This window comes from Acartia tonsa, chromosome 12 (assembly GCF_053477335.1).
Source record: "Acartia tonsa isolate MP-2025a chromosome 12, ASM5347733v1, whole genome shotgun sequence".
NCBI classification, from domain to species: Eukaryota; Metazoa; Arthropoda; class Copepoda; order Calanoida; family Acartiidae; genus Acartia; species Acartia tonsa.
Window position 1 is genome coordinate 46,830,806 of NC_137271.1, and position 14,272 is coordinate 46,845,077.

Below are 14,272 nucleotides of genomic sequence, written 5' to 3' on the forward strand. Positions count from 1 at the left end.
ATATTTTATTGCAAAACTATCGTGAAAACATTTTTATAGTTATTTTTAAAATAAATTATATATTAATGTTTTATATAAAATACCATACTGACACGGTATTTTATATAAAATACCTTACTGGCACTGCTTAAGTAATAAAGTTGTACTGGCGCGGATCGATATTTTAGTGAGTGCGCAAGCGATTTAACAACACCGCGCCGAAAATCTTTTAAAAATCAGGTGCGCTGTGGCTTACCACCAGCGCGCCTACGGTTCATCTCTGAATCGCCCCGATTCAGCGCGGCATAAAAACGATTTAAAGATCAAGCTCTAGTAAATTTAAGCATTAGATTTTACTTTTATATTAAAGAATTAAATATAAATATCTAAAAAGCTATTCATCTGATTTTCACCACTTTATTTTGGTGGTATTTTTAGGGGTGAGGGGAGTTAAATTTTCTTTTTGTTCAATACATACCTACCTACTCTTTATGCTCAGAGAGAGAGAGAGGGGGCAATGAGCTGTTTATTACACTAGTCCCCAAAGTTTTTTTAAAAAGTTTTACTATTCGTTGGCTTAACAACGTTGAGGACTTTTGATCAGTTGATTTACTAGGTTGAGTGTTCAAACATTTCCACCACTAATTATAACTAACAGAAGGGGTAATTTTGTGTATCATCATTGGGGTTGTACATAAATTTATCGGTCACTGTCTTATCCCTTTAGATCCCTGGTTTATGTTTATGAATTATTTTTTCTAAAATCAGAGATTAGCCCCCATCGCAAGGAAGATAGTAAACCTGTTCCTGTGCATCACCCAGTTGGGCTTCTGCTGTGTATATTTTGTATTTGTGTCACAAAACTTAAAACAGGTAGGTAGCATTCATGAAGGGAGAGGACATAGGAATGGAAATTATATTGGTTCCCAAAGTTCTTTAAAACACTTTATTATGCATCACACAGTTTGGATTCTGCTGTGTCTATTTTGTATTTGTATCACAAAACTTTAAACAGGTAAGCTTCAGGGAGGTAGAGGACATTGGTATGGGAATTATATTGGTCCCCAAAGTTCTTAAAAACACTTTATTATGCATCACACAGTTGGGATTCTGCTGTGTTTATTTTGTATTCGTATCACAAAACTTAAAACAGGTAATGTTCAGGGAGGGAGGGGACATTGGAATGGAAATATATTGGTCCCCAAAGTTCTTTAAAACACTTTATTGTGCATAACACAGTTGGGATTCAATTGTATCTATTTTGTATTCGTATCACAAAACTTAAAACAGGTAAGATTCATGGAGGGAGGGGACATCGGAATGGGAATTATATTGGTCCCCAAAGTTCTATGAACATATTCAGTGTCCAAACTTTTCCAAATACTTTCAATTTTAGAAAAAGAAATTGTAGAGGGGCGATTTCTCTTGGAAGGGTATACCCTTCCCTAAAATAGTTATAAAACAGGACCTATGAGAAGATACAATGTAAAGGAGAACCATATCGGTTCAGTGGTTAGCAAGATCCTTCGGTAAAACAGACATCATGTTACTATCATATAATATTTTTTCCTGATTTTTAAAATTTCACTAGGTGCCTAGAAAGTTTGGTGTATAAGATATTGTTATTTCATTTTAGTTTTTTTTGCAGGTTTTTGACCATTATTACGGATCTTTGGATTATCATTGGTACATGTTGATTATTCTAATACCCATGTGCTTATTAGTATCTGTAAGGTAATGCAACTTTTTTCTTTTCAAGCAACATATTTTTAAAAAGGGAATAGTACCTAGTGTTTGCAATATTGCGTACAGTTTTTAGTAAGATTACATCCAAATGCGCTTATTAGGTTAAACTGTTTTTAAATATGTGTTTTGTTGTCATTAATAACAGTTAGACTTAACAAGCGCATTTGACTGGAAGCTTGCTCACAATTTTACACAATATTGCGAAAGCTACTCTTCCCTTTCTTTATTTTTAATAAGCTTTTGATATGTATGTAAGTTAAATTATTATGATTTATGTCCTTTAGACTGAAGAGGGTGCCATGTTCACCGAAATTTATTTCAAATAAATGATTATGGAAAAAGCTACTCTTTCACTGCAGTGAATTTATCATAAATGTATTTATTTGGACTATTTACTTTTATTAATTCTTGATTAGGTGTTAAAAAGTAACAATAATTTTAAAAATAAAGATAATTTGGGTCTATCTCTCCAATGTCTTTATTTTACTGCAACTCTAACTCTAAACTATCTATCTATTTAGAAATCTGAAGTACCTATCCCCAGTATCAATGGTAGCCAACGTCCTCCAATTTCTCGGGCTTGGAATTATTTTCTACTATCTTATCCAAGGTAAACTTAATTAAAAATCGAAGCTTTTTCATAATTAGGATCTGTGCGTTACAATGTCGTTAGTCTAGTGTAATTGGCATAAGCTGTGCTCACGACCGACGGACGTTACTTAGTTTCAACTGTAGAGAAGCTTAGCAGAGGTTATATTTTCAAGATTATTGATGCAAAGTTTTAAAAATATCAACAGAGTTAGGATGGGTATAATGCGATAACAATATAGAATTTTTATCATCAACCTCCCAAAACCATATTCAGTTGAATGACATAAAAAAGATCAATGATAAACAATAGTTTGTATTACACAATATTTATTTAAATCACCACTGGTTACCTCGCATACAATTTATAAGTATTTGAAGGTGTAGAATAAAACACATCACCTTAACTATTTGGGGGGAAGGGAGCAACAACCTTCAAAAGACAATATTTACTGATTTAGGGTGGGTTAAGTAATAGAATAATATACAAAATTAAAATCATGGTTAACCCAAAAAAACATAGATTAACAAGCGCATTATTATTAGAAGGAGGGTAGCCATTTTTAATTAAAGGTCTGTCCGCTACATGCATTAGCACTTAAAAGATAGTTATATAGTTTGGCATGAAGAAATATCTTAACCATCTATCTAGATCTCTCGTATACCTGGGAAGTAAAGTACGTAGCATCTTTACAACAAATTCTATCTGTCTATCTACTTTTATATATTACTATCTATCTATCTAGATCTCTCGTAAAAACGAGAAGCATCTCTACAACATTCTAGATTCTATCTATCTAACTAACTGTCTATCTATCTATATATCTCTCGTATACGTGGGAAGAATAGTACGTAGCATCTCCTATCTGTCTATATCTATCCATCTATTTAACTATCTATCTATCTAACTATCTATCTATCTATCTCGTATACGTGGGAAGTAAAGTACGTAGCATCTCTACAACAGATTCTATCTATCATCTAACTATCTGTCTATGTAACTATCTATCTATCTAGATCTCTCGTATACCTGGGAAGTAAAGTACGTAGCATCTTTACAACAGATTATTTAATTTTATCTATCTATTTTATAATTATCTATCTATCTAACTAACTATCTATCTATCTAGATCTCTCGTATACATGGGAAGTAAAGTACGTAGCCTCTCTACAACAAATTCTATCTGTCTAACTATCTATCTATCTCTCTAACTATCCCTCTAACCATCTATCTAAATATCTATCTAGCTATCTATCTATCTAGATCTGTCTTATACCTGGGAAGTAAAGTACGTAGCATCTCTATAACATATCTTTTCTGTCTATATATCTATCTATCCCTCTGTCTATCTATCTATCTATCTATCTATTTTTCTATCTATCTAATTATCCAACTATCTATCTAGATCTCTCTGGGAAGTAAAGTACGTAGCCTCTCTATAACAATTTCTACCTGTCCATCTATCTATCTAACTATCTACCCATCGAACTAATTATCTATCTATCTATTTAGATCTCTCGTATACATGGGAAGTAAAGTACGTAGCATCTCTACAACAAATCCCACTGTACTTTGGTACTGCCATCTATGCATTTGAGGGAATTGGAGTTGTACTGCCTCTGGAGAATCAGATGAAAACACCAAAGGATATGAAAGTAAGTGATTTAAGGGCGTACCCAGCCCTCCCCCCCCCCCCCCTCATATATTATTAAAATAAATCCGAAGTAAAAAGGGGGTGGGTTAGTTTCTTGTTTTTTTTATGTTTATTACATTAGGTCCCTTTTAGCGACTATGTTAAGTCTCTCCTTTGTCCTCTCTTTCTCTTATTTCTTTTTCTCCTTCTATTATTCTTTCAATCTCTCTTCCTCTCCGTTCGTTCTCTCATTTTTGCCTTTTTACTCTCTCTCATCCTCTCTCTTTCTCTCTCTGTTACTGATTATTTCTCTCTTTTTATTTCTCTTTTTTATCTTCTTTTTCTATGTTTTTCCACCACTAAATATGAGAGGACTTATTTTCTGCTAAACAAAATTATCTTTATTATAATTTAATGCATTATTTTTATGTCAGCAGTTTCAATCAATTTAAATCATGTTCATAATTGTGATATTATTAAGGGGTGGAACGGTGTGTTGAATACCTCCATGATCATAGTCTCCTGTCTGTACATAGCCACTGGATACTTCGGCTACATGAGATATGGAGAGGCTGTAGAGGGCAGCATCACTCTTAATCTTCCCGTTCATGAATTGTAAGTTGCTTAGATAGATAGATAGATAGATAGACAGACAGACAGACAGACAGACAGACAGACAGACAGATAGAAAGATAGCTCCAGGATATTGCTGCTACATGCGGTAAGGAGAGGCTGTAGAGGGCAGCATCACTCTTAATCTTCCTGTTCATGAATTGTAAGTTTCGTTAACATATTCAAATATCTTTTTTGTCTGCTTTTAGACTATTTTCTGCTACTTGGCTGTGTTAATATAAGCGACATCATTGGTTTATTTTCAATAACCCAATAGAAAGGTTGCATAAGGTTGATGCGATGGGAGATACAGTTATTTAACCCTTTCTACCTCTAGAAGTTTTACTCCTATGTCTCGTTGATGTACAGACAGACAGACGGACAGATAGACATACAAACATACAAAATATAGACAGATAGATAAATAAAATTGAAGGCAGTATCACTCTATATATGTTCCTTCATTAATTGTAAGTTTCTTTCATGTACAGACGGACAGACATACAAACATACAAAAAAATAGACAGATAGATAAATAAATTTAAGGCAGTATTACTCTTAATATGTCCCTTCTTTTATTGCAAGTTTCGTTTATGTACAGACAGACAGACTGATTGACAGACGGACAGATAGACACTAGACAGACATACAAAAATATAGACAGATAAATAAATTGAAGACAGAATCACTCTTAATATGTCCCTTCATTAATTGTAAGTTTTGTTGATATACAGACAGACAGACAAACAAACAAAAATATAGACAGATAGATAGATAAATTAAAGGCAGTATCACTATTAGTATTTCCCTTTACTAATTGTAAGTTTCGTTGATGTACAAACAGACAGACAGACATACAAATAGATAGACAGATATGAAAATGAATAACAATATATCAATCTATCTTCCATAAAATTATACACAGACCAGGGAAAGGGGAATGCTATTCTGACATAACCCTCTTCCCCTTTTCCTCCCCTTCTTACTCTCCCCCCCCTCTTCAGCTAAATGAAACACTTTAAAAGGTTTCGTGATTTTTTGTAGAATTCATTTTTAGAAAAGCTACCCCTGTAAACAGACATACAGACGGACACAAAGACTGAAATACAAACAAACTTAAATATTTAATTTGTTTTTTTAGTTTGGCGACAGTTGTGAAGCTCTCCATGTCTCTGGCCATTTTCTTCTCCTATGCTTTGCAGTTCTACGTTCCTGTTGACATACTTCTACCATTCATACAGAGAAGGTACGCTACTAATCATGTGCAGGGCGGGAGGGGACATTGGGCTATTTATTACACTAGTCACCCAAAGTTTTATAATTAAATTTTCATTGGCTTAACAACATTGGGGACTTTTATGGATTTATTAGTTGGTTAATTGTAATCTACGGAAGGTGTTATTTTGTGTATCATCATCGGGGATTTTCATCAATTTATTGGCTATTGTCTTATCCCTTTAGATCCCGAGGACAATTATAATATTAAAGTAATAGGATGTCTGTCGGTCTCAGTGTAGCTTAAGATTTTGCTAACCGCTTGACTGATATAGTTTACCTTTACAGTGCAGCTTTTTATAGGTCCAGGGAAGGTTCATAAATATTTTCGGGGTGGTACCGCCCACTTCTAAAAGTAATCTTTTCCTGGAAAAGATATTCTTTGGCTCTGATATATTATTTATTGCAGGGTGTTCCAAGAAAGACAGCTACCAGTTAAATATATATTACTCACTATTCCTTGGTTTTAATTTATTATTTATTGCAGGGTGTCCCAAGAAAGACAACTGCTAGCAGAATATATTCTTTATTCCTTAGTTTTAATATATTATTTATTACAGGGTGTCCCAAGAAAGACAATTACTAGCTGAATATATTCTTCGTTATTCTTTGGTTCTCTTCACATTCGGTTTGGCCGCAGCTATTCCTAAGTTGGATCTGTTTATTTCATTGGTAAGTAGCGAAACTACTTTATAATTTTAGGTAATGTCTGTTCGTCTGTTTGTCACTCAAAGAAATAAATATACTGAACCGGTTTTCTTTAATGGACTTCAATGTCTGTCAGACATTCTATATATTAAAGTAAGAGGATGTCTATCTGTCTATTTTTACTAAAGGATTTTGATAACCGCTAGACCGATATGGTTCTTCTTTACAGCTATTCCTCTTATAGGTCTAGGGGAAAGTTTATAACTAATTTTTGGAGAAGTACCTTCACCCTCCCAAACTAAATTCCTCCCTCCCCACTATAAAACTAAAGTCTTAAGTGGAGGGTAGACAAGAGGGGACAATGAGCTGTTTATTACACTAGTCCCTAAAGTTTTATAATAACCCTATTCTGACAATTTTGGAAACTTTTAATGAACTTTAATTAGTTGGTTTATTAAGTTGAGTGCCCAAACGTTTCAACAACTAATAGTAATCTAAAGAAAGGCTAATTGGCCTTTGTCTTATCCCTTTAGATCCTAGTATTGCAGTATGTTCTAAAATATACATGGACAAGCAATCATTTTTGTCTCAATAATGATAATTATTTGTAGGTTGGTGCGGTCTCGAGTTCAACCCTGGCCCTTATGGCTCCACCTATTATAGATACAGTCACATATTGGGAATCTTCCAAAATGACAAAGTAAGTATAGATAGATAGATAGACAGACAGATTGATAGGTAGACAGCCATCAAGACGGATAGATAGGTTGCCATCAACTTGTGGGGGGGGGGGGGAGAATAAAATATTTTGTAGCCGGGGAAAAAAAATTGAATCTTGTGCAGAATGTACACCCCTGACTTTAGGTCAGATCAGGTTGGTTACTTGGTAGCCCCGCAGTTTGAGGACCCCGCAGAGATTCGACATTGGAAAAAAATTAAATCACCTTTTTTCAATTTATTACAAAGATAATAAGGGAGGGGGGGGGGGGGAATTAAACACCAAATAATAAACACTAAATTGAATTCAGGATAAGGTGAAAAAGCTATCTTAAAATTATTTATTTATTTTCAGAAAACGCATCTTTGTGAATTGTATGTTCTTCCTGCTCGGGTTTGTCGGCTTTCTCACGGGAACTTTCATCAGTGTCGGAAATATCATCAAATACTTCTCTAATCCTCACTAAAAAGTGAAAATTATTATCTACAAAAAGACATTATAAATAAAATTAAATTAAATTTAAAAGGACTTCTAATGATACTTAATTCAATGTTTGTTATATCACATTTTTATCAAATTAGCCAATAGGAAAAGATATTTTTATTTATAAAATAGCACAGTAATAACAAGATATTACACTAGTCTCCAAAGTTTTATAATAACAACTTTGGGGACTTTAGTAAATTTTGATTATTTGCTTCATTAAGTTGAGCGTTCAAACGTTCCAATCATTAATTTTAATCTACAGAAGGGACAATTTTGTGTATTATCATTGGGGGTGTACATCGATTTATCGGCCATTGTCTTATCCCTGATATAAATCTACCTTCATATTGGCGAGCTCGATCGGTTCAGTAGTTCTCGAAGTCTTAAGCTACAGACAAAAACTTCTTTATGTCATAGGGCACTTGTACTAAGTTTGACAATTTCTATGTCTAATTTCCTAGTTCAACGAAGAAAGCAATGTACATAACGGGACAACATTTAGAGTAGCTTCACCACTTAAAGCAATATTTTCAATGGCTTTTGGTTAATTTGATATCAGTAAAATGATAAATAAAAGATAATGTTAATAAAATTACAGAAAATTCTAAGCACCAGTGAAAGGTTTAATAGTCATATATGGTGTCGTATTATAGACAGCTTTCCGCGGAAATTAAAATATAAAAATTAAGATACAAACAAGTGTTGTTAACCCCGAGGGGCCGAAGGCCTGGGCTAACAAAGCTGGTGTTAATTTTATGATATTTATTTCAATACTCGATGAAAATGGTCTGTAATACGATGCTATACATGATTTTTCAGTATGGCTGAGAACCGGCGAATATCAATCGGTTTCGAAGCCATACTGGAAAAAACAAATGACAATCCAAAATGTTATTACAAAAAAACTTTCAGTAAATGCAGATTTAGTTTGTAAATTGTTAGCTGTCTTAAGGGATAAGACAATGGACGATAATTTAATGTACGTACATTCCCAATAATGATTAAGATGACTGCTCGAAAAGTTTGTACTGTACTAGTTTGAAACCAACCGATCACAATTAACTAAAAGTAACCAATGTTTTAGAGCAAACGAATAAGAAAACATGGATACCAGTGTAATTTCCTGTCCAATGTCTTATCCCTACATTCAAAAATGTAATTTTAATATATTTCATCTTTAGTGGAATCATATTGGATGGTTGAAATGTTGAAAAAATTCTTAATTAAATGAATTTAAGATAAATCGATTCCTCTTATTTTTTTCTAAAGATAAAATTCCTTTTCATTCACCTACCCCCAAAGTTTCCTGTAGCGTTTATTTAAAAATTATTTTTTTGAAGAAAGTAGGGGACTGGTACCCAAAGTTGTATAACAAAGTTATCTTATTCGTAGACCTAAAAACTAGGGTACTTTTATTGATTTTAATTGGTTGGTTTAAAACAAGCTGGATCTAAACTTTACAAAGGTTAATTTTATATACAATCATTGGGGATGTATACCAATTTATCGTCCATGGTCTTATCCCTTTAAGATGCATAAGTATTCTGTGTTAAAAGCATTTTATAAAAACATAGTATTTTTGTCTATAATACGATGCATTGAACAACTATGAATTAATTTAACCTTAAGTGCCTAAAACTTATTGATCTGATATAAATAACTGAAATAAAATAAATTTTATTTTTAGTAGGGTTGGGCCGGATATCCGGCCATTTTTAATATCCGGCCGGATACCGGATATTTAAACTATCCAGATTCTGGATATCCAGCTGATTTTTAATGCCGGATATCTGGTAATTTGCCGGATATACGGTTTCCGGCCAAACCCTAATTTTGAGTTTAAGAATTTTAAATAAACTTTTGTTTTTAACTTACTTATCATTAAATGAATGCTTAAATATATGTGATAAAATAAATAAGATTTTATATATTTTTGTACGATGACAAATATTATAAAAGTAATACCTAATAATTGTAAAAAAATTGCTTATATTTATGTACAATAATTAATTATAATTTATAATGAACAATAAATATTTATACATAGGCTTCCGCTGATAATAATATAACACAAATTTTCTACAATACAAAGTATAACGATGTTTGTCTATCTGAAGCCTAAGATCTCGGTAGCCGCTGAACCGATTGTCTTCTACTCTTCATGGTATATACCTACTGGTCCTGTGGTGGTTTTAGGCTATTTTCTTGGGGGATAGGTCACCTCTCCCCCCTAAGAAAAAAAGCAAAAATACCTCTTCTCCGATTTTTTTCATTTTGTCAACTAAAGCAAATAAGTGGGGTGAGGATTCTATATAGGAAAGGACTTCACAATACCTCCTGGGGCTTCGCCCCTAGAGGCTAGGGGTGAAGCAGCTAGTTGAATACATAGTTACAAAAATGACAAAATTAATAAAAGCGAAGCTTTGAAACTGTTGGACAAACGAACATAAACACTTGTCAGAACTGAATAAGCAGAATATAAATTTACAAGTCGAAACAAACCAGTAAGTAAATTTGTTGCAAAACTGCTTAACATACTTACATTTTTAAGACTTTGTTATAGATGTTTTTCTTATAAAAGTGTACCTTGTTGTAATATGAATCCCCTTTTTACCTTCTTCCATTTAGTTACAGCAAAAAATATCCAAATTTTCAGCAATTTCAAATGGAATTAATTTCCTAAATTACGTAATAAAACTATTATTATAAATATGAAATGAAAATATGCTATTATGTTATGTATATATTTTCTAACCATTAATGTGTTCTTATTGGTCCAATTTAAAGATTGTGTATCTAGACTGCATGTATTTATTGGAAGGACATATTACTAATAAAATTATCGTTATCAATTTTTTGTATAATTGATAATTTGATAAACCCAATATTAATGATTGTTTAAATATTATTCAGTCTTCCAAGTGAAAAAACTTGTATTAGTGATTTTTAAAAGCTCCTCTGCCGGTCCGTACGTCCGTCCGTCTGGAAGGGTTAGCTCTTTTCATTAATTTAAGCACGTTAGAATTGTCTTATCGATTTGAAACTTTGCATGATGGTTCCTTTAACAGTTAAGTACAATTTAGAAAGCGTAGCAACTCTTCAATCGCTACGAAAAGTCCGAACCGTTTTTTCTGTAAGTCCTTAATCATTATTCTGTATTGAGCAGTTTTGCAACAAATTTACTTGAAATTTAGTTTAATATATTTATATTCTGGTTATTCAGTTCTGACAGTTCTACAAGAGTTAATGTTCGTTAGTCCTACCATTTCATAGTTTCACGATTTTAAATTAGTTAAATTGATCCTAAATTAGAACTTAAAATTTTTAAATTGCCGTGAGAGTTTCATATTAATTGCTTTTTCTTGCCAAATTTAAGTCATTGTCAATTTTTTAAATTTCGAAAAGGCATCAGTTTTCAAGAAAGCTAGTCTTGTTTATTCTAAGACAGACAGGAGAGGAGTAGGAAAAACCATCATCAAGGTAGGAAAAAGAATAGTTATTTCTTTCATCGTATTATAAACAGCTTTCCGCGGATATAATTGTACATTTTTATTTTCGTAAAAAGCTGGATATAATACGATGCTAGACATAGTTTTTTTTCGTATGGATGAGAACCGGTTTCTATCAACCGGATTCGAATGAATACGAGAATAGTTATTTCTCGTATCGTATTATAAACGGATTTCCACGGGTCTAAAAAAACTGGTTTTAATCTTATGATTGTACATTTCTATATTCGTAGAAAGCTGGATATAATACGACGCTAGACATAGTTTTTTTCGTATGGATGAGAACCGGTTTCTATCCACCGGATTCGAATGAATACGAGAAAAAAATTATTTCGGTTTAAATTAAATTTTCTTTTAGGGGTGTCATTTGCACCTCCAACTGGAGAAATGTGTTATTTGAGGTCTTAGGACAAACGCAGGATTGACAAACGACATAGTGAACACTTAACCTAACCTAACGTAAACCATCTTTTAGGTTTTTTAATGCCTAACCCCTGTGGGGGGGGGGGGGGGCTTATTTTTATATTCAAATGTTAACCTAACCTAACATGTATAGAAATACTTAGTTAACTTCAATATTTTATACAATTCTGCGTTTGTCTACTTTTACGTTTGTCACTCCTGCGTTTGTCCTGGAACCGTAAATCTGTAATGTTTATTAAAACTTTGCTTGTGACTTCGGCTTCTCTATGATAATAAAACAATATTATAACAAGCACAACTCACCCCCCCCCCCCCTTTATTTTTGAAACAAATAAGAAATTAGGGGGTGAGGTTTTTTTTCTTTAAAACCCTGCAGAGCCTTTAACCTAACCTATCCTAAAGTTAAAAAAAACACACACAACCCCCCCCCTCCTCTACCAGTTTATTATCAATTTGTTAAAAAATAAGGGGAGGGTGGGCTTCTGTGCTTTTCAGGGTTCGGAAGCCTCAGCCACCATCAGCCGCGCGGCTTACGCGAAGCCTCAAAATCAGCCGCGCGGCTTTCTCAGCCACCCAATAAGCCTCAGCCTTAGTCGCAGCCGCGCGGCTTAAAGAAAACATAAGCCACTATAAGCCTCAGCCGCATTCAGCCACTGTAAGCCTCAGCCACAAAACTCCAATTCAGCCACATTATGCCTCAGCCGCACTAAGCCTCATTCAGCCAACGCCCCTCTAAGCCTCAGCCGCGCGGCTTATAGTTGGGGAAGCCTCAGCCACACTTAGCCGCGCGGCTTTTAATGATTTGAAGCCACACTCAGCCGCGTGGCTTCAAGAAAGCCGCAGCTGCAAAGTTTTGATACGGCCGCAGCCGCGCGGCTTGATATTTGTAAGCCGCAGCCTAAGTTTTATAATTCAGCCGCAGCTTTGACGCAGCCGCGCGGCTGAGATATTGTAAGCCGCAGCTGCAGGTGCTGAATTAGTACAAGCCTCAGCCGTCAATTCAGCCGCGGGGCTTAATTTTCATTTTATTTTGTCTGTCTGTTGCTTAAGATCTCAGTAACTACTGAACTGACAAGGTTGTCCTCAGAAAATATATATATGGTCATTGGGTGGTTTTGAGCTAATTTTGGGGTGGGGGTCGGGTCAGACATTTCCATCCCCCCCAAAAATTTTTAAAAATGTATTTTTTTTTAAATGTTATATTCTTTTATAAAAATTTTATTTTTTTTTAATTACAACATAGAAACTACCATCTCGAACAGCTACAAAAAGTTTGAACCTGTAACGTAAGAGCTCCAGTGGCGTAATCGGTTAGCGCACGGTTCATCTATACTGTTATGCCGGGGTTATAAGTTCAAGTTTCACCTGGAGCAATACGTTTTTGAACGTTGATACTTATGAATATTATTGAATACTATTTATAGGGTAACTGCCCTACTGATGTTTGCCTAATTTTATTGTTTTTAAAAGATACAAATTTTTGAGAATTTACTTAATATTCACTGTGCATTTGTATTATCTTAAATTTTTATACCAGTACCCATAGATTTTTACTGGTACCCAAAATTTTATACTGGTACCCAAAGTTTTATACTGGTACCCAAAGTTTTATACTGGTACCCAAACTGAGCACCTGTTATGTGCCAAGGCATTCCCTTTATTCTAACTATTAAGTTCGCGCACCTAACCTAGTAGCAGTAAGAATTTATTAATCTTTAGTTATGACGAAGTGCAAAGCCGAGATACGAACCTATCAACTCCCAGACAACAAGCAGATGCGCTACATGTTGAGCCACGGTCAAGGATTTCTATGACACAAACTCAAGGTCCAACAAACCTGGATAACTAAGCATCCCCCAAAATTGTTATAAACCTTCCTGGGACCTATGAGAAGCTACCCTGTTAAGGAGAACACGGTCGGTTCAGTAGTTAGCGAGATCCTGTGGTACAGACAAACAAACAGACATCTTGGTACTTTATTGTGAGAATTTTTTTTGAAATTTAATAAATAGAAACTACTAAATCTCGGTTGGGTTTGAACCTGCAACGTAAAAATTTAGTTATTGATACTTTATTAGTGAGCTATGAGAGACATTGAAAGTTATGAGAAAAAAAGTTAAACATATTTTACTAATTCTAGTATTTGTTAGCATTATATTTTTGTTTTCTATTAAGAATGATCATATTTTCTTATTCTTTGGCTTAACAACTTTGGGGATTTTAGTTGAATTAAATTGGTTAGTTAATTCAGTTGAGTGTCCAAATGTCTCAGCCACTAATTTTAATCAGAAGGGGTTTTTATGTATCACCATTGGTGATGTACCAAAATTTACCAGTCATTGTCTTATCCCTTTAGATCCCATGAACTTAATGTAATAATGTCCATTATAGTTCACTAGCGGCTTCGCCCCTAGCCTCTAGGGGCTTTTTCTACAAGAGGTTTGATCAACCTATTTTTGTGTTATTTAGATTTAAAAAGAAGAAAAAAAAATTTAGGGGGGATGAGTTTTTTTTTTTAAAAAGAGGGCAAGGTTAGTAGACCCCTCTTTTAAAATTTTAATTTTAAAAAGAAAAACAAATTGAGGGGGGGTATTTTTCATTTTTTGGGGGGGTTGGGGGTGTCCCACCCTCCAAGAAAATAGCTAAAAACTATC

The 14,272-nt window shown here is 34.0% G+C and overlaps 1 protein-coding gene across 10 annotated transcripts in view; it reads left to right on the forward strand.

Annotated features, from left to right (window-relative positions):
• LOC145333084 (neutral amino acid uniporter 4-like) overlaps nucleotides 1-9,733 on the forward strand; it is a 34,533-nt gene extending 24,800 nt beyond the window's left edge. For 5 of the 10 annotated variants that reach the window (XM_080178238.1, XM_080178240.1, XM_080178239.1 and 2 more), the window contains 9 exons: nucleotides 746-852; nucleotides 1,628-1,713; nucleotides 2,247-2,335; nucleotides 3,827-3,969; nucleotides 4,429-4,562; nucleotides 5,701-5,805; nucleotides 6,395-6,506; nucleotides 7,094-7,182; nucleotides 7,555-9,733. In XM_080178238.1, the coding sequence (XP_080034364.1) occupies nucleotides 746-852; nucleotides 1,628-1,713; nucleotides 2,247-2,335; nucleotides 3,827-3,969; nucleotides 4,429-4,562; nucleotides 5,701-5,805; nucleotides 6,395-6,506; nucleotides 7,094-7,182; nucleotides 7,555-7,666 (977 nt within the window). In that variant the 3' untranslated portion in view covers nucleotides 7,667-9,733. The remainder of the gene's footprint in view (nucleotides 1-745; nucleotides 853-1,627; nucleotides 1,714-2,246; nucleotides 2,336-3,826; nucleotides 3,970-4,428; nucleotides 4,563-5,700; nucleotides 5,806-6,394; nucleotides 6,507-7,093; nucleotides 7,183-7,554) is intronic. The other 5 variants (XR_013884442.1, XR_013884438.1, XR_013884439.1 and 2 more) reach the window with 5 other exon arrangements.
• Nucleotides 9,734-14,272: the final 4,539 nt, after the last annotated feature.